Source organism: Zophobas morio, unplaced genomic scaffold (assembly GCF_036711695.1).
Source record: "Zophobas morio isolate AGI-343-1 ecotype UQ-CSIRO unplaced genomic scaffold, CSIRO_AGI_Zmor_V1 ptg000029l, whole genome shotgun sequence".
Lineage (NCBI taxonomy): Eukaryota > Metazoa > Arthropoda > Insecta > Coleoptera > Tenebrionidae > Zophobas > Zophobas morio.
Genome location: NW_026972134.1, coordinates 4,862,933 through 4,883,612, shown reverse-complemented (window position 1 = coordinate 4,883,612; position 20,680 = coordinate 4,862,933). Strand labels below are relative to the sequence as shown.

Sequence of the window (20,680 nt, the reverse complement as noted above, 5' to 3'; positions counted from 1 at the left end):
TTACAGCAGTTTAAAAAAAGCGACAACACGATCGAAGACAGCCATGGATTTTTCAAAATTTGTCTTTGATCGTTAAATTTTCAACTCAAACTTTCAAATTAACGGTAATCTAACAAAACGAAAATTCGATCAAAGACAAGAATCCATGGCTGCCTTTGATCGTGTTTTTTTATTTCCCTCTCGGTAGGAAATGATAGTGAATGTGATGATAAATAATTAACAGACGGTTAACTAGAATGAATTAGAAACTATGTTTTTATATAAAATAAAGTCAAAAGAATCCAGTTTTTACTCCAGTTTTTACTCCAGACATCGAGATTTTTGAGAAAAAATTCAAAATTTTATTTTACAATTTAACTTTAAAATTGTAAAAGCGAATGTACTGAAATATTGCAACCGTTTTAAGGTTACAGGAAAGATGATAAATCGTTAATCAAAATTTGTTCGATTTGGGCCCTCCCAAAAAATCATGACGTCATCTTACAATTCTGCTAAACAAATAGTATTCTTTAAATTTTATAAAATAACATAGTCGTGCATGTGTGATTTATGAATCCGTGTTGACTTTTCACCCTTAGCATCCAGATTTAAAAAAAAGATCAAAATTGTGTAACAATATTTTACAATTTACCTTTGAAACTGCAAAAGCCGAATGACATGAAATCATGCAAATATTTTAAGATCACTTGAAACATGGTCAATCGTTAATATTACATTTTTGTCAAATTTTTTTAGATTTATGAGTGTTTTTGGGAAAACAACTGAGTATGACTGATTAATCAATCAGTCCTTTCCTCTGTGTTGACGACACAAAATCAACCAAATTTCATTTTCTTTTAACAGCTGATGGTTGTAATCTGAATGTGCCGATAGTCGAATTCGATGGAAGTATAAAGATTAACAGTCGAAGTTAAGCATATACTGAGCAATTGAGAATGTCTATATTTTTCCCGTTGCCCGCTTTAAAATAATATGTTTAAATATATTTAAAAACACAGGAGTTGCGGGGATGTCAGTTACGCCACTTTTTAGAACTTAACATTTATCACAAAACGAAAATCGCAAAATCTAATTTTATATGCGTCATGAAAATTCCAAAAAAAAACATAATTTTTTCAAAACGCCGGCAAAACTGAAAATAATAGTAATAATAAATTTCCCGGGGGACCCCCATGTCCTCAATCCCACACTGTATTATCTTACTTTTATTATTATTACTAATATAGAGATTTTGCTTGCAATGCATTTTCCATTTGAAGTTAAAAAGCTGAAAGAAACCATGAGGCAAAATGAAGTGATACATAACCTTAAATTATTTCACACTAGAATATACATATTAGAACCACATTGACAGTGACAACCTGACAACATTGGCACGTGACAGTTGTATTTTTGACGACATTGTGTTGGTGGAGTGGTACTGCAAGAATGTACATTCCTATATGTATGCTGTACTTTTGTAAAAAACTGTAAGTCTTTTTTAATTCTTTACAAAAAAAAGTTGCTAAATTTAGGATTCATCTCGGCTCATTTAATTTTATTAATGTCGGTATCATTCTTATAATAACGACCGAACGTTACGCCACTGGACAAGGTCACAAAAACCGAGTAATTGCGTACTGTTGTTAATTTTCTTGTCACTGACAGTTGACATGACGCATCAGAATAGCCAACTCTCCGCAGGAAGATTTTAATTTCCGATTGAAATAAAATCACAGGTGACATATCTAGTGCTCCAATTCGCCCAGGGTCGAGACACGGTGATGGTGTCTACGTGAAACTCCTAAACGATTAAAATTTTTCGCTTCATTAATAAAACAAATTTTGTTTGTAGTATTGTTTTTCGGTTTGCGTGGTTGGCAGTAGTGTCAGATGATAAATATGGAGTTATTTGCAAATCAAGAAAATGACTTCGTTTTTCTCAAATGATTAAAGTTTATTGATACAAACGGTTCGAAGTACGTATGGTGCAGTCCACCGTCCGTTTTCCCTAATTCAGTGCAATACGAGCCCTTCCAAAACGAGCATTAGTGGTGACAGTTGCTATTTGGTCAACTTCGACCAAAGAAAACTCGGACTGAGAAATTTTCGTTCGGACTTTTCCTCGAAAAAAATCCTAATTATCGGTTTTAAAGTGGCCCTGAATCGTCCAAGCTGGAGCGTCTACCGGAATACCTCCGCGATACCGTGGACTGGTTTATGGGGTGAGTAATAACCAAACCGTTTTAACTAGATAAATCTGGAAAATGACTCCGATTTCAATTACGTCCTTTTACGAGCGAGCTCTAATTAAAATCGACAATGCGTTTATAAGGTTTCGTTTACGACATCGAATCTCATTAAATCTGAACTTGACATGTATTCGCCCTTGTAATGTGGCTAGGTCGGGTGCTAGGTAAGGCCAAAAGTGAGGACACGGTTCGGGTTTTGCCCCTTGATGCTGAACGAACTGTTACATGTTTCTGCAGGTACTGTGGAGTCTGAGCGGTTGAGTTATTTCCATGTTTTGGTTTTAGAAAAGCAAGACGGAAGGAGAAGGAAGGGAATGAGTCTTCGTCCTCTAGCGATTCCAAATTGTATCTAGAAGCCACAGTACTTGAAAGAAAACTCCCTGAAATGGACATGAGGTTGTTAGTAGATTTGCCCGCTGGGTTAGACTATAATGAATGGCTAGCATCACATAGTAAGTATGGAAAGAGATTATGTTCAGGCTTCAACGTTGTACAAGGACATGCTTATCAAATATTGAAGCAATATCTGTAGCCTACTGATTGCTTTGTAAGAAAATTGACGTGATTAAGTCATTACAAAATGTGGTGAAATTATTACTCAATTTTTTGTGGTTACTAATGCTTTTTCTTAATTAGTTCATCAGGAAATGAAAATTTTAAATGGTGTGCAAATTATACTGTGTCAATATATATGATCAAAATCAGTTTGAATAAAAGATAAAAAAAATCAAAATTTGATTAGTTACAATAATTATTATTATCAGAAAACTTAAGATTTTGCCATTATGAGGCGCTAAAGATTGCCAACTTACGAATCTAAACCATTCCTCATATAACACCTTCAGTATTTTATGTAACTGTAGTTTATATTGTGTGTAAAATTCGTTGGACCCCTGTGAGTTGTTATTTAAAAATCTAGATGAATAACCGCCGGTTTTATTTTAAGCGACAGTTAATCAAATGCTTTCCATTGACTTAGTAATAATCTGTCGCAAACAAAAGGGAGTTTTGTATACCGGTTCTTTTGTTTATTTGCATAACTGGACCTTTGGAATTGTGAGAACTGGATCTTCATTTCACGCAAGCGATAATTTAAAATCTGTATTCACTTTTAGAAGAATAGGACTAGCTTGTTCTGGGGCGAAGAACAAACAAGAATTTATGATTAGAGTTTTTATCTTTTATTATGTTTAAAGAATTTCTTTTTTCATAAAGTACTCAAAAGTATTTTTGAGATAAAAGCAAATTAAAAAAATGATACTCGTTTCAACTTTGCACAGTAACTTATTACGAGATATAAAATTTCTGTTAAAAACATGCGTGGGTGTTTGTTTCTGAGACTTCTTTTTTATTGTTGGATTTGATTGCATTATTAAAATTATATATCAAAGTATTTATAATAAAACGTAATTAAGGAAGCTTTTTGGAATATCGTATATACAAAGATTTGAAATTTCACTGTTGCAATTATTAAAAAATACGTTGTAAAATTTAATGTTTGCATTATTACTGTTTCTTTGTTTTCTTTTTTTAGTTTGTTGAGTAATCAAAGTGTGACGCATGAACTACAATGTACGGATGAACTTGAAGACGAAAGTTTTATTAGTGTGTAACTTATGCTCCAGATATTATTTCACAAGCGATATCTGGCTTTAATTGAAAATATCGAAGTGCGATAAAAGCCTCATTTAATTATATATTGCTTAATATTTAAAAAACGTACCTATTTTATTTTTTACAAGTGTCAAGCAAGTGTCGCGTATTGTTTGTAAAAGAAAATTTGTAGACACTTGGCTTATTCAAGGATAAAACATCCTTGCCAACGTGCACTTAAAAACAAGAAAAATAAATAAACGAATGTGATTCCATGTACGAGTAGTACAAGCGATATTTAAGAATTTTGTAATATGGAAAAAAACTTCTAAATTATGGTTCTTAACAATTTACTTGAAACTTCTTTTGTATTAACAGTATATTAACTATTTTTCTTATGGTATAGACGGTAAAACGTCTACAGACATTTGTTATCCACCTCATTCAGAGTTGATGATTGTGTGAAATTGTGTGAAAAATCGATGAGACTCTTATATTAATATAATTATGTACTAACAATTTATGGATTTAATGGTACAAAACGTCAATTAAATGTATTCATTTATCTTCTTAATAAAAGGTCTTGACACCTCTCCAAAGTATGTAACCATGTCCTGATTGTAATTAGGCAATATTTTTTGTGTTTAGAATGGATTTCCTTCATTCATTAAATAAGTCATACGCGACTTATTTGCTTTTCTTCTAGAAACACAGTAATTTATGTCTTGTACGAATTAAAATTAATATATTTGTCCCTAGTAAAAAATTGACTAATGCTATTTTATTAAAAAAAAAATCGCAGTTTATTATAAAGGCCGATACAGAAGTTATAAAGAGAGTAAAGAAAAACAAAAAAAAACACAGGACGTATTATCAATCTTTCAGTTCTATTTGTGTGTGTGTTTTTTTTTTGGAACTAAAATTTACAGCCAATCTTATGGTAAAGTTACTGTGTGTTTGTAAACCCAGGAACATTGATAATTTTACAAATGTTCTGTTAATTAAAACTGACATAAGGCAAATAATATACGGAAAATTAGACGTCACAACATGCTCAGTTGTAACAATGACAATAAGAATGTATCCGTTTTAAATTTAACTTTCAATGGCTTTAAACTTAATTTCTGATAAAATACTAATAACAGTTCATGAGTTTAGGTTAAGCTTCTGTTTATTTTATATATTTATTTTTATAGTTACACGAATTACTTATGTAGCTAAAGGGATGTTGTAAATATTATTTTACAAATGTTGGAAAATTTTGTTTTGACATTATTCCAGTAAAATTTTAATGACTATAGTATCACCAAGAATTTAATGACTACTGTTTTGTTGTATTCAAGATTACCGTTTTAGTTAATAACTTACTTATTTAATTATTGTGTTAATATTATTTTAGTCTTTTTTTACAGGAGTGGAAGAGAAAATAAATCAATTTCTTTAACTTTCTGTTACGATTAATCGTTTTTGTGGAAATTGCGACAACGTTAGAATTACGGTTGTTGAAATAGTTATTAAATGTATTTTCTGTATACATATTTTGGTTTTGCTAACACCACTAGAATTTTTATCCTGGATAAATGAGCGAGTATTTGTTTTTTTTGGGAATTATTGAAGCTTTTTACTTGAAAAGTGCACGAATTAAATAATATAACTTCATCAATTCGTAGGCGTAACACTTAAAAACTGTCGTTATGTTTTTGTCATCATTTCACACACACGCGATTTATAACTTTATACTTTGCAGCACCTGCAAAATTTTGTTAATTATACATCCTACTGTGTGACTGTTGTTACTGTTCGGCGTATCTTTTTAATTAATGTTTTATTATTGCCACATTTCGTGTTAACACATCGTATTACAATCGCCAACGAATAAAATTGGGTGTTTATTTGCGTTATCTTTTACTCAGAAGCGTGTACGTTTTACAACATCCCTTCAGTTATATAAGTAATTCGTGTAACTATAAAAATAATGTTATATTTCACCTGCGCAAACAAGGGTAAGGTATGTTCAAGTACCGGAAATTCCTATTTTACTATCTTCTATGTACTTTTATATTTCACAATTTTACGAGGGATATTCAGAAAATACTGAGACTGATCTTGATTAACAAAACTCACTAATTTTTCAAACACTAAGTAATATGTCTACTTCTGCAGGTTTGTAAAGAATAGCAAGTTTATGAGTGCTATTAAATTAATCAATTGTCTTGCCAATGTATTGTTCATAAATAAGTACAATAAGAACGGCAACTTCCAATAATTGAATTTTTCCACCCACGTTAAGTCGATAACGTGTAGAATTCTACATATAGAGATTGTTGTTATTGATACAAACATGTGTGTGGCGATTTTCGAAACACATAAAATTTATAATGTTTTTTTTTGCTCATTACTTCGAAAATGGAATGAGGCGAAGAAACAATAATTTGGTTAAGTTTATATGAACGACTGTAGCAACCGAAAAGTATCTATTCTTCCGTGAACACCCCCCCGTAATCTTAATAAACCTAATCAGATAGTGGATTACTGGAATCGCATTGTTTGAGAATCAAGATAACATTGTTACGAACGTTACCTTAATGCAAATAGCTTGTCTGGCAATCGTATTTAGATTAAAAATTGTGGATTTTTTTGTCGCTATCTGTGATTATAAATTTCATCAACTTGTTTACAATAAAAGAATTATAAAAATCCTTATCATGATTTTGCTATTGTGCAGTCAACTGTAAGAGGGCGACGTGCAAAACTAATGCATTTGATATTAGATGATTAGGGTCATGTTTCAGAATCTATTAAAAATTTCGATTCAATTTTTTAACCCATGTCCACACACTGCATGCAATTTTTATTTTGTTGATAGGTTTAAGTTTCTTAAAAAAATTATTAACCTGCACAACAAGTGCTTTATTTGATAATTAAATTAAAAGCAACAATCGTTTCCGAATATCTCTTTGACAGTATGTTTATAATTTTATAAAGGCATACCTGATGTTACAAAAAAAATTGCCTTTGTTTTAATATGTGTAAACTTTTTTTCACAACATAAAACTTAAAACATTTCAACCATATTTTAAGTTTCTTGTTGTGAAAAGATGGCTATGTATATTAAGAAAAAAAAAAGGCACAATATATGCGACGCCCACCCGGCCTGTCTCAATTCTGATGATTTTTTTTATTCGTCGTAAACCGAGGGGCGGAGCTTAGTTGTAAAATCTTTATTTTTCTACGAGAAATTACCATGTGAAATATGTTCTTAAGTAATCGTGTTATACAAAGAAAACTAAATATATTTATTAAAGAAGAAAACCAAAAGAGAAGCCCCACCCATCCGTCTCGGATCTCAATCGTGATGAATCTTTCATTCGTTGTTAGACCGAGGGGCGGAGCGTAATTGCAAAATCGATATTTTCCTAAATTACCATTTTAAGCAACACGATACTTAAAGCATTGGGGGCCCCGAAATTGTGTCATAATAATTTAAAATAGACATTCGTGGCCTTTGAGATTGTGTTGCAAATATTTTAAGATTGACACATCTGGTACTGAGATTGTGTCAATCGTCTAGAATGGACACTTGTGGCTTCGGAAATTGTGTCATATTCATTTAAAATTGACACACGTGACCTTCCAGATCGTATCAAAATCATTTACAATAGACAGTTGTGACCCCCGAGATTCTTTAATAAATAATCTTTTTAAATAATCAAACAAATACGAATTTTACAATTAAGCTCCACCCCTCGATCTGACAACAAATGAAAAATTCGTCACAATTGAGAAGGGCGGGTGGGTGTGGCTTACGTAGTCAAGATTTCTTTCTCTTAATATGTATATAGTTTTTTTTTTTCAACTACACGATACTTGAAGCATTGGGGTCACCGAAATTGTGTCGCAATAATTTAAAATAGACACTTGTGACCCCCGAGATTCTTTAATAATCTTTTTAAAGAATCAAATATGAATTTTGCAATTAAACTCCGCCCCTCGACCTGACAATAAATGAAAAATTTCTTTCTCTTAATATGTATATAATTTTCTTTTAACTACATGATACTTAAAGAATTGGGGCCCCCGAAATTGTGTCATAATAATTTGAAATTGACAGTCGTGCCCCTCGAGATTGTTCAATCATTTAAAATAGACCCTCGTAACCCCGAGATTCCTTCATAATTGTCTTAAGAAAGGCACTGGAGACCCCCGAGATTGTTTAATCATCATTTCCTCGCAAAAATGTAAAAATTAAATTTACATTTAAATTTTGGACATCAATTCAATAGCTGCTAACTTATCATTGGCTTTTAGGTACGCCCATGCCAAAATTGACAACTGCAAATTGAGATTTCAATCCTTGATAGTCCTACGGTATTTTCAACTGCAATTTGAATAACAAATTTAATACTATAATATACCAAGTAACGCAAAATAATCCCTAATAATTATTGTTCAGTTATTTAGCAAATTTAGCAAACTGGCAGCAATTCTCATCAGTTATAACCGAAAATAGATTTATTATCACAAATCACATTACTGCCATCTAAAATGTCAGATTTTTCATAATTGTGTGAATTTGAAACAATTCTGAACGGTATATACACAACCTAACAGTTGCAACTTTATTGGTACGTATAAAAAATACATATAATATACATATAAATATCCACGCTGATTGTGCCACTAACATGTCCAGAAGGCAACCAGTAATAAACTTGTCAAAGAAGCAATTTAAATTTAATTATCCTGCAAAGTTTTCATTTTCAAATAAAAACAGAATTACATTTGGTTTTAAAGGTCATTGTAATCATGTTGAAAATCACGGTAGAACAAAGTTTTCGATCAATGAGTCAGAGAAAGGTGAAATCGCTCATTGATTATTATCAGTTTCTTATCCTAATCAAAGTGATTTTTTAATGTTTGAATGAGTCAGAATCAGTCAGGCATATCGGAAGCGTAATACAAATTAATTTTTTGTTTAAATCACACCATGGTTTCCTTTTACAGAACTAACATCGGACTTGTATTTACTAATGCACTCACTCTAACAGACCATCAAATTCCCAAATGAAAACATAAATAGCAATTCACATTCGCCGTTCCATTTTTACCGATGGTTTGTTTTATTGGACTCACAACTACGGAACATTAATTCGTAAAGCAATCGTATAGCATGTCAGTTTCAGTTATCAATACCGGAAAAGTTTCCATGTCCAATTAGTGAAAATTGTATTTTCCTCGAAGCTTGCGTAATACAAGCATCAAAATTTCTCTTTCCTGGGAAGACCCCCAACAAAAGAGTTTCCGAAAGGAAAAAGACATGTTAACATGAGATTATTATGAAGTGGGTCGAGGAAACTTGATTCTCCTTTAAGGGTTATTTTTGGACTAAAGAAATTGATTTTCTTTTATTAGAGACTCTATCAATCGAAAAGTGCTTCAGCTTGCATCGCTTGTCAAAATTGTGGAGACGAATGCGTGGGATGCGATCTAAAATTGAGCTTAAGTGAAAACGATAATTAGGGAATTTTACAAAATCAACAAAAGTGTAAAAATTAGAATTACACGTGCGACTGCAGGTCATGCGATATATTTAGAAGATAGTTAATAAAATGTGCGCGATGCTAAGTATTGTGGATTGTTTTTAGGGCTACGTACGCCTTCGATAATCAAAGTATATTTATATTTGACGCGATTAGATTAAGAATTGTTTTTAAACATAGAACATACTAATTTATTTTCTGTGATAAGTACGTCTTTATCGTACTGGTGATGTTTATGGTGTCAGGGGACACGGTTGAACAAAAAAAAAAACAGTTGTTAAAAAGCAATAAGACTATCATTTGACGCAGGTAATAGCAATTATTATTCTTACGCAATTTATGATTCAGTTATTGAGATTATGCGTGGAGGTGTTAAAGGTCATTTATTTGTGTTGGGGATTTCATGGAATCGTCAATTCGTCTTGCTTGGTTATTATCAAATTTTAATTATTTGCGTATGGCGATTGGAATAGTACCAGTCTGTTGATAATTTAGACGTTGAGATGGAAAATTGTGGATAGAAGATAAAAAAAATGTATTCCGGATTTGTAGAACTTGAAGGTTATAAATTATATTGACGTTGAAGCAGAGACTATATTTGTTATAAAGTTATTGGAATGTCAGTGTTTATGATAATTTTAAATATGTAACATATACAATTATTTTTTACTTCCCGAGCGTAAACTAGGGAAGTATTGTAATCGAGTCCGTCGCCGCTACTTTTATATTGTCTCTCGTTTCCGTCCGTCTGCTCGTTTGCCTTCTGCAGTCTGTCCGCGTTCTTGTCGATTTTTATTTTACAATAGTAAATGTTATTTAAATTTCATAAAGTAGCATATTCCTCTACTTGTAGTTTATGAGTCCGTGTATTTTTTGGCATTGATTTTCCACGTGTTAATTTCAAAAGCATCGCGCTCATTATTATTTAACAAGATTTGTTCAATATTTGTTATTTCTTGCATAATAGAGGTAGAACAACACGACAGTGTAGATTCTGTTGAAATTTGTGGTTGCATTTGCAAGGACGAGTCAAAATATTAAAAGTTGACAAAAAAGACACGGGGGCTGTCAACACTCAAAACTAGTGCTCTTAAATTAAAACAAAACGAATTTTTGATTTATTTAAATATTGGAACAAAATTTACGCGAATTCAAGCTGTCGTAAACGTTTTAAAGAACTGAAAAATGTTCTATATGAAATAAATACACTCGACCATCGAAAATCAAGATTTAACATAAAAAACCACCGCGGATTTTTTTATTTGCTAAAATATTTGTACCTCTGAGCGGTATTTGAATCAACGTTCACATTTTGTGAATTCCAAACAGAAATTACTTTTGTTACGTGAACAGAATTAGGGAATTTAGCAGGGATTTATATTCGGTCCAAATCACTGATTAGATAAAGTAATTACCATTTTTACAATACAGTACTTAAAATTTAATCAAGAAAATTGCGTCTTCGTAGTAAACCCAAGATAAAGTTTGACTGGAGGTGTAAAATTGATAGTCAAATATTTCAACGCATTTAAAACATTAAAAAAATAACGAATCTTCCCTTGTTTAACAAAATAATTCCTACGGAAACTGGAGGAGCTCTTTTTCTAAAACAGTGAATTTATTTGAATGTTTGATGCGAAGGAATTTTTTCACTTGTCGTTTGTACATCGAAATAAATGTGCAACACATATAAAAAATAACAGATAATAAATACAAAGAAAACATAATTTTCTGGTTTCACCGGTTGTGAAAACTGTCATTCGTGGAACGAGGGAAGTATCTTTTTTTAGAACTTATTTTTGTAAAGGCAATAATAGGAAATTTCCGCCAATCACATAACAAAATTTTTTAGTCAAGAAGTTGCGAATTCTTTCTCAATAATCCTAAGAGCTCTTTCATGTAAATCGGTGGAAATTACTCATTCCAACCACGTTTCTTCAGTTACCGCGGTCTCTACACTGAGTGACAAAATTAACAATTTTATTTGCCACAAACATACTGATTATAAAAATCCATTTACGCTATTAAAATAGCCAAATACGTTGCTGTATATCTACAGGACGGATAGATATTGAAATTCCGTAAACGCCATTGTTTTTAACATGAAGGAGAAAGCTTAATTTATTACACTCCAAATATGACGCGACGTTTACCTACATTTTTTTTATGAATTTTGATATTCCGTTAAATGACGATTACCATGACAAGACTTTTATTTCTCTACAACAAATTACCATGTAATATTTTAAAAACTCTCATTTTGCCTTTTTGTTTTAATGTGTAGACTTCTTTTCACAACATGAAACTAAAAACATGTTTAAAATGAAAAACTTGTGTAAGGAAATATGGAAATATCGATTTAGCAATTAGGCCCCGCCCCATAGTTGCAAAATCCATATTTCTTTCCAAAAATGTACCATCTTAACCATCTTCTAAGTTTCTTGTTCTGAAAAGGTGGCTATTTATATTAAGAAAAAAAAGGCAAAATATAAACCCCGCCCACCCGCCCTATCTCAATTCTGATGAATTTTTTTATTCCTCGTAAGCCGAGGGGCGGAGCTTTATTGTAAAATTCTTATTTTTCTACAAGAAATTACCATGTGAAATATGTTCTTAAGTGATGAATTTTTCATTCGTTGTCAGATCGAGAGGCGGAGCTTAATTGCAAGATCCATATTTGTCTATAAGAATTTACCATTTTATACATGTTTTAAGGTTCTTGTGCTAAAAAGACGACTACGTATATGAAGAAAAAAGGCAAAATTTAAGCCCCGCCCACCCGCCCTATCTCAGAGTTCAGTATCGTTGGCTTTTTTACTTTTTTCATAATATTTAGCTATTCATTACTAAACTGTGAAAAGCTCTGGCTTTTCGTACTTTTCCTGAATAAATAATGAATTTTGCGTTCTTCAAGAATTATTGAACTGAACTAAAATTGAAGCTTGAAATGAAGGAAATGGAAACAAAAATAAATTCAAATAAAATCGACACAGCTGCTTTAGAAAATAATTTAAAAATTGCACAAGATCAGTATAAAGATCAAGTGAATATTAAGTGTGTGCTAAAGACAATAAATTATTGGTTGTGCTTTGAAAGCAAAATACCTAACTAGTGCGATTTCACAGAGCGCAAGCGAATACCGTCTAAAAGAGGAACGTCTTAAAAATGTATGTTGTAAAATAGAAAAGTTCGTCCAAAAACGAAATAGTGATTTGATTAGTCTTAAGCAAAAGAAGAAAACTTGATTAAAATTAATATTTACAATAATTTATAACATGTTCTTAATGAATGTTTATTTTGATATATTTTTATACATTTTTACTTACCCGAGCGTAAGCTAATCGAATCCATTGGATGAATGGACTGTATTTCAAGGGCGAGGGAAGTTCTATCGAAGGAACCTTGGACCACTTTTTAATAATTAAAATAGCACGAAAAGTCGTAGCCTTTCTTTACCTTTTAGCGTAAATAAATAGCTATTTTAGCTACTTTTGACATTCACAACTGCTCTGAACCCTGCTATCTCAATTTTGATGATTTTTTTTATCGTCGAGAGCCAAAAGAGCGGAATTTAATTGCAAAATCCTTATTATTTTTGTATAAGAAATTACCATGTAAGACATGTTTTTAAGTATCGTGTTATTCAAAGAATACTACATATAATAATAATAATAACTTTATTGAGTACCATAAAAAAAATACAAGTAAACAAAAATAACTGAATAGTGCATACTACTCAAAAGGGAAAAAAACAGATTCAGTATTACTGATTTACAATCTATCCCTATGTTGAAATGAAATGAGATATGAAATACAAGTTGTAAAATATGAAAGACGAACATAATTTTTATAGATAGTATTATAGATACAGAACTTAAAAAAGATTTAAATTTAATTTTAATTTTATTTCTGCTTGCTCAGCCAATAAGAGATCCTTTACAGATTTGATGATGTAATGGTTATTTAAGTTGGAATGTATATTAAGAAACAATTAAAGCCAAAGATTAAGCCCCACCCATACCTACCCTGAACTAAATAGTAATGAAATTTTCATTCGTTGGCTGACCTTGGGGCGGAGCCTAATTGCAAATCCATATTTCCTTACAAAAATTTACCATTGTATCATTGTAAACGCGTTTCAAGTTTCTAAGAATAAAAAAATCATCGCAATTAAGATGGGGTTGGTAGGCGGGGTTAATATTTTGTCTTTTTTTCTTAATATACGTAGTATTCTTTTAACAATACGATACTCACAAACATGTTTTTAATTGGGTCGTAATTAAGTGTGCATTATTTTTAATACTTTGTGCATTAAATTTTATACTATGTGCAATAACATTTGTGCATTAAATTTACTATGTTGCGCCAGAAGTTTTTGCATTTTGTGCATTATATTAAGTGCAAATTGGAATAATAAAATTATTCTTTTGGGCAATGATTTTCTGTACTGCGTGCATTATTGAAACTGTATAGAAAATAACAAACAAAAATAGACCTGCTGTATTAAAATGTATTTTATGAATGCATACAAAATTAACAAAAACAAAACATATTCATAGCAATAAAGTAGCCAAACAAATTAAAAGTTTTGAAAAAATTAACAAAGAAACTTAAAATAAACATTCTTTCATCAAAAAACTCAATTACTAAACATTATTAATTTATTGAATAATAATAATTAATGCTTTTTTGGCTTTAGAAGGGCGGATTCCTTCCCTGCCGAACTGGCGCGAAATGAAGCAGATGACACGTCTTTTAAAAAGTGGGAGTGTAATGCCCACTTTACTGTGAACTAATGCACATTTTAGTAATTTACGGAACATTTGAAATGCTTGTTTATTTTCTCTCAAATACAAATTGAATTATTAAAGAATCAGTTATTTTAACGAATGAGCAAATTTAATTAAATAATTCTAAATTGCATTATTTATTGCGCATATAGAAAAAATAATCTGCCATTATTTTATTTATTGCCCTTTCAGTTTTACAAATGCTGAAATAGTTTCTTCTGTGCGGAAATGTTTTTAATAATGCTCTGACTTATTTCACATTTCATTAAAACTAGTGCGCATTTAAATTGTTCTCTTTTTAATTTCTTTTAAAGAAATAAGTATTTTGCAGTTAAGCTCTGCCCCTTGGTTCAAGGCGAATAGAAAAAAATCATCACAATTAAGTTAGGGTAGGTGGGCGGGCTTACATTTTGCCTTTTTGTTTTAATGTATGTAGACTTCTTTTCACAACATGAAACTTAAAACATGTTTAAAATGGAAAACTTGTATAAGGAAATATCGTTTTTGCTATTAAACTCCGCCTCATAATTGTAAAATCCATATTTCCTTGCAAAAATTTACCATTTTAACCATGTTCTAAGTTTCTTGTTGTGAAAAGATGACGATGTATATTAAGAAAAAAGAGCCAAAATATAGCACTTGCCAAGATGAGACTGATTTTGCCAAATGGCATTCCTTCTAAGAAAATTAAAGGACGGGTGGGCGGGGCTAATACTTGCTAAGATAAGACTAATTTTGCTAAAAATTTGTCGTTGTTGAATTACAATTTAAAAACCTTGCTGATGTTTTGATGTATAACTTTTCACAACAGGATAGAATGTAGAATTAATTCGAAAATTTAGAAAAATATCGGATAAGAGAGACATCGGTCTGTAATTTTCAACTTTAGATGCATCACGGGACTTCAAGACAGGACAGATCTTAGATTCTTTCTATTTTGTAGAAAAAAAGACGGAAAAAAGGCGACAAAAAAATGACAACAACTCTAAAAATAAGGCGATACAAAAAAAGGTCAAAGAGACAGCAAAAATTAAAGACGACACAAAACAGCGGCACAAATAAAAAGAAAAAAATATTTATTTAATTTTCAGTTAAAAAAAAAAATAGGAGGACGTGGAAGATCTGATTTTTTATACCAGGAACTGAAAATAGTTCTCTTTTTCGTAGTGCTTTCCGTAACTTTTAATTAATAAATAATCTACCTAAAGAGTTGCTGATATTTTAAGATATCTCAAATGAAAACGTTTATTTAACATTATCTTTTGAAATTGAAATACTAAATAGCATAATGAAAGTTAGTTAACAATAAATACAAAATGAAGCACAAACGAAAATTTTCCTTTTTAAGAAAATAAACTCTAAAACTACCACTAACTTTAAGAAAAATTTTCACCAAATTTAACAGTACGAAAAAAAAAACGAAATACGTTTTTGCAATTAGAATCATTTTGGCAAATTTCTTGTTGCTCAGTGTTATTGGAAGGCAGTTTTACAGAATTTACTCAAAAAAAAAAAAATCAGAAGCAATAGTTCCATGTAGAAAAACAAAAGTTGTCTTCGTTTCCTATAAAAATTTAGGGGCCAGTTAATGGAATATTTTTGAGATTAATAAGTTAATCACGTATTTAACGAGGCGTTTAGCGACGACTGATGTATGATTGATATTTAATTGAGCTTCTAAACTGAATCTAAAATTCGTTCCGCTTTGACTCGGCAGCGGACAAAACCCGTATTTTATATGGGAGAATTCGTGGCGGTGTTGTCAATTATCCAAAAACCTACCGATTTCTGAGGAAGTTGATTAATGAATGTTACACAAATTATCGTAAATTTGTGGTTATTCTGCTTTTATTCGTGTTAAAATTGTGAAAAGTGAAATGACGAAAACCTTAGGATAATTTGTGTTAAGATTTATGTATCAACTTCTTCAGAAATCTGTAGGTTTTTGGATAATTGACAACATCGCCGCGAATATTCCCATTTAAAATGCATTGCTTACGAGATTTGTACGCTGCCAAGTCAAACCAGAACCCACAATAATGTTATTATTTTATGATGCTTCATACATAATATATTTCATTTTGTAGATTTGTTTGTCAAATTTGTTTTATACATGTAGAGGTTGTAATAAAACGGTCTGGACAAAAGATTTCTCGCAGGGTGTAGCATAGGAAAATAACGGTCTCCTTTCCGTCCGTCTGTTGGCGATTTTATTAAAAAAATATTCTTTGAAACTGCTGAACCGAATTCATGTAAAAATTTTAGTTGTCTATAGATAAATTTCAGGTATTTAAAAAATGAACTAACGAAAGACACAAAAGTTGTGTTATGTGTGCGTAACAATTCTAAGAACAAAAATTTTGAGAAACTAATTGAGCGTGTTAAAGAAGCTTCTCGCTTGACAGTAACCCAAAATACACCATATCAGTTAAAACGGTGACATACTGTGGTAATCAGTGATTGTACCTAGAAATACTTACGTCGCAGAAGCAATTAAATTTTATTAACTTCATAGATTTTTTTCTAATAAATCATACATAAATGCAACATGAGTAAAGAGTAAGTTTACTTTTGTTAGAGAAAAATGTATCACTATTCGCCGATTCTCTCGTCAGTTATAATGGAATTAATTCCATATTTTGTATGCCGGATAATCCGATAAAACGAGAAGAAAGAAATCATAATGGTTACATAAAACCAAATCTGAAAGAAATAACCCGATTTGCGAATAAACAAGTTTAATGTAACTTCGCCCACTCATTTATCGACCTGTTATTGCCAAGCTCTTAATACCGTATTGTTTGTTACAGCAATGGCCCTATTCGATCACGTGAACTTAGTATATGGTACAGTTAGTGAATTCTGCACTCAAACTGGTTGTCCAGACATGACCGGCCCCGGTCAAAGGTAAATCACTCACGAAAACATCGCCAGAAACTAACGGCTGAAATTTCAGGACTTACCTGTGGTTTGACGAAAAAGGGAAGAAAACAAAAGTAGCCGCTCCACAATACATAGATTACGTAATGACATTTATTCAGAAAACAATAACCGACGAAAATATTTTTCCTACGAAATATGGTATTGTTATTGCAGGTTTGGTTACTTAGTGTGAAAGTGTTTATGTTTTTCTTTTTCAGCAAATGAATTTCCCTCATCGTTCGAGTCAATAGTACGAAAAATAGTCCGTTTGTTATTCCACGTGGTGGCCCACTTATACTCGGCACATTTCAAAGAAGTTGTGATGTTAGGTTTACACGCGCATCTGAACCTGACGTTCGCACATCTGACGGCGCTCCAGCACCGTTTCTCCTTAATCGAACCCAAAGAGACGGAAGTACTGAAAGACCTGGAGATCGCCCTCAGATTGACGGAAGACAGTAGTCAGGAATCGGCGAATAATAACGACAGGGGAGGCGAGACGTCGACGGATAGCGAAACAAAGACACATTTAGAAGATACAGCAAGTAAGTACTTGTGGAATTGTGACTTTCTTGTAAGGAGACGCAAAGTGGCTGTTAAAGTACATTTTTGGGTTTTTTATGTGGGGACTCGTCAGCGAAGAAATTTTATTTACTTCCTAATTAAATCAACAATCCGTGAACTCGAATATTGTTTCTCCTGATTGCTTTTTTTTTAAGATCCTGATATTATATTTAAGCACACAGTACACAACACTGTAACTTGACAATTTCATCGACACAAAAGAATTAGATAAATCCAGGACAGTTATTACCTTTAATAGTTCTTATTTGGGCGTTTTCTAGTAGGTTTTTTTAATTAGTTCTATTCATAATATTTAATATTCGAAAATGGTACCTAGCATTGTCCATAACTATAAAGGAATTGCTCTCTAGATTTTGCAGCAACCAATTTCAAAAATAAGTCCAATTTGAATTAATGTAAAGTAAACAGTACTTAAATTACATCTAATATCATTCCCTCTATCCGTTGTTAAAGCAACAGTGTAACATTTCGTTTTTATTGCTTCACAACATTTGTACGTATCTTGTTTGAAATACGGAAGGACAAACAGCCACTTTGTACTTGATTTCATAATCAATTCAAGTTCATAAATTTTAATCAAGGACTTCTCTTTCAATTCACATGACGTAACTAAATATAAGAACAAACTTATATCGATTTATGAACTTAAATTGTGAGGGTAGTCTTAACCTTATAACCAAAGGTCTCAGATCGAAATGTCATTTTCAGGTGGGGACAATAAATCGTAGTTTGCCGTGGTGGTAACTCGAGCTTTCGAATATGATGATTGTGATGTGAAACGATGCCCCAAAAACATACTTTGAACCACTTAGCTCATGTGATTATGACACAATAGTGACTTCATTTTAATTATTTTTTCGTTTTTAGTGCGCATTTTATTTATTGTTTTATCTCCTTATTTATAATTACAAATTGATGAAGGTATATGAGTGCATGTTCGTGCATCTTGTATACACATATAAGTACGCTTGTGTTTTTCGTTTAGAGTGAAAAAAGTTGAGACGTTCAGTAGAGATTCTATTCGTAAATCGTAACAATAATTTCATCTTGTAGAGAGAAATGAAAAAACAATAATTAAAATTAATGAAAATAGGCTGTACTTAAACAGAAGCACTGACCTTTTTCCTATCGAGGTTCTTTCGTTTTTTTCTGTTTTGCTTTCACTTACGGCTAAGATCCCACGATGAATTTTAAGATAAATGTTCATTGATAAAATTATCGAGTTTTATATTGTAACTCGACCATATTATGCACAGTCTTTAAATTTTTTTACCTCCTTTTTTCCTTCTTCATTATGTGATCTATAAAGAGGCATTTCAATTTATTTTCTGTACAGTGTTAAAATTGTTCCTGAAGCTGATTGTATATAATATATAAAATGAATTTTAGTTTGTTATTTATTAGATTCTGTAATGGCTATAGAAAATAGCATTTGTTGAAAATGATAAATAATAAATCACCTAATGTTACATACGACAGAGTTTTATTTTTATGAGCGGTTGTGATTGACAGACAGATATTAAACTAACATTCGCACGAATTATTTGCAGTTGTTTTAACCATCGTCGTGCAAATAGACGTCCGAATGGAAGTATTTACAAAACAAATTTGCGATTTACGGTGAAATAACATAATTAAATTGTTAGCTTTGTTGATTTGAGTACAAATAAAATAAACGTTATTATTCCATTTCACTGCAGGCAGTAAGCGAAAACCGCTTTGTAAATTTATTAGCGGTCTGTCATTGTTTACCATATCTTTTGTACTTCATCGTCAACAAATCGCAATAAACGTTTCCAAATAGAAATGATAAAAGTTTTTTAAGTTGAAGGAAATCGAAGCGGATTCATTGTAATAAGCGCAGCTGGGAAGATATTGGACGCAGCATCAGTTTGTAAGTCGAATTTATCTGGAACGTCTTTTACAGCTTGCGTAAATATTGTGGGATGACTATGTAGATTTCGACCCAAAAAAAAATTAATATTTAGTGAAGCGATGAAAAATGGTTATTTAGGTGTTTTCGCGGTGTTGACTTTACGAAGAAAGAAGCCGTTCCGTGTAATCTGAGGCTAGTTATCGCTTCAAGTACATTAGGTAAGTTGGTAACGATTCTTAAAACTAGCGATGAGTTTATTTGCGTAATAAAGATACATAGCAATAATGTTTTTACTTGCTCATCAATTCGTAAAACGAGTATTATAAACTCATTTTAACGAATGTGGAAGAACACGAAAATGTAAGTTTTTTATTCCAAGATGTTAGTTGTTTTTTCACAGTATGTATTTGTACATTATTTAAGCAAAATGACAGTTTAGTTGCAAAACGACTTCAAACCTAAATTTCGTTTCTTGTCCGCGAAGAAGCACAGCATTGTAATTCAGTCTTAGCTTTCACAGGTACTTGACAGTATCAATCATAATCTAATTTCTAGATGTAATTTGTGGATTTTCAATAAAAAAATTCGGCATTTTAAAATGTATTTCGAGAATCTGATAGTAGATCAGAACTGTAGAAAATAAAGATAGGTGTTGCACTCGGAATTAGCAAAATATCACTTTGCAAAGAAACTTAAAATCTTTGCTTATTGTGTTAATTAGAAAGACTTGTGTTGGTGAGACAGCACCTATGCTACAGAGCATCTGGAATATGAACTCTTTCCATCTGATCTGTGTAGAAGATGCATCAAAAATGTGTACAACAGAAAAATGAATTTAAAAAATTTATCAGTGATTTCTTATACTTATTTATGATCGTAATTCCAATTACACTTTAGATAAATTGGTAAAACCTTACGTTAAAGAATACTGTGGATGGAAGGAAGTATTGTAATCGAATCCGTTGGCTGACTCTCTGCTTTTATGTTTTCTCGACCTTTCATGACCCATAGAGCACGAAGACATAGACTTTCCGTCTGTCTGTCTGTCAGTCGTCTATCAGGATTTTTATTAGACAGATAATCTCCGAAACTACTGGACCGATTCTTGTCTGTATATTAGGAATATCATGTAGATGGTTCTGG

The 20,680-nt window shown here is 31.6% G+C and overlaps 1 protein-coding gene across 2 annotated transcripts; it reads left to right on the top strand.

The window, feature by feature from the left end:
- Positions 1-1,743: 1,743 nt before the first annotated feature.
- On the top strand, positions 1,744-19,134 carry Mob2. Of its 2 annotated transcripts, XR_010281841.1 has the most exons (7): positions 1,744-2,204; positions 2,517-2,683; positions 16,965-17,061; positions 17,111-17,235; positions 17,295-17,621; positions 18,370-18,478; positions 18,529-19,134. XR_010281841.1 is itself a non-coding variant. In XM_064067222.1 (6 exons), exons 1-6 carry the CDS (start codon positions 2,200-2,202, stop codon positions 18,387-18,389), a joined length of 741 nt encoding a protein of 246 aa, XP_063923292.1. In that variant the 5' UTR covers positions 1,744-2,199; the 3' UTR covers positions 18,390-19,134. The 2 variants fall into 2 exon arrangements, 1 of the variants encoding a protein (XP_063923292.1); XM_064067222.1 differs by having other exon boundaries at positions 18,370-19,134.
- Positions 19,135-20,680: the final 1,546 nt, after the last annotated feature.

Coding starts and splice junctions, on each gene's coding strand:
- Mob2 (XM_064067222.1), top strand. Junction 17,062..17,110: donor ATGACCGGCCCCGGTCAAAG/GTAAATCACTCA, acceptor CTGAAATTTCAG/GACTTACCTGTGGTTTGACG. Junction 17,622..18,369: donor ACATTTAGAAGATACAGCAA/GTAAGTACTTGT, acceptor TGTCATTTTCAG/GTGGGGACAATAAATCGTAG.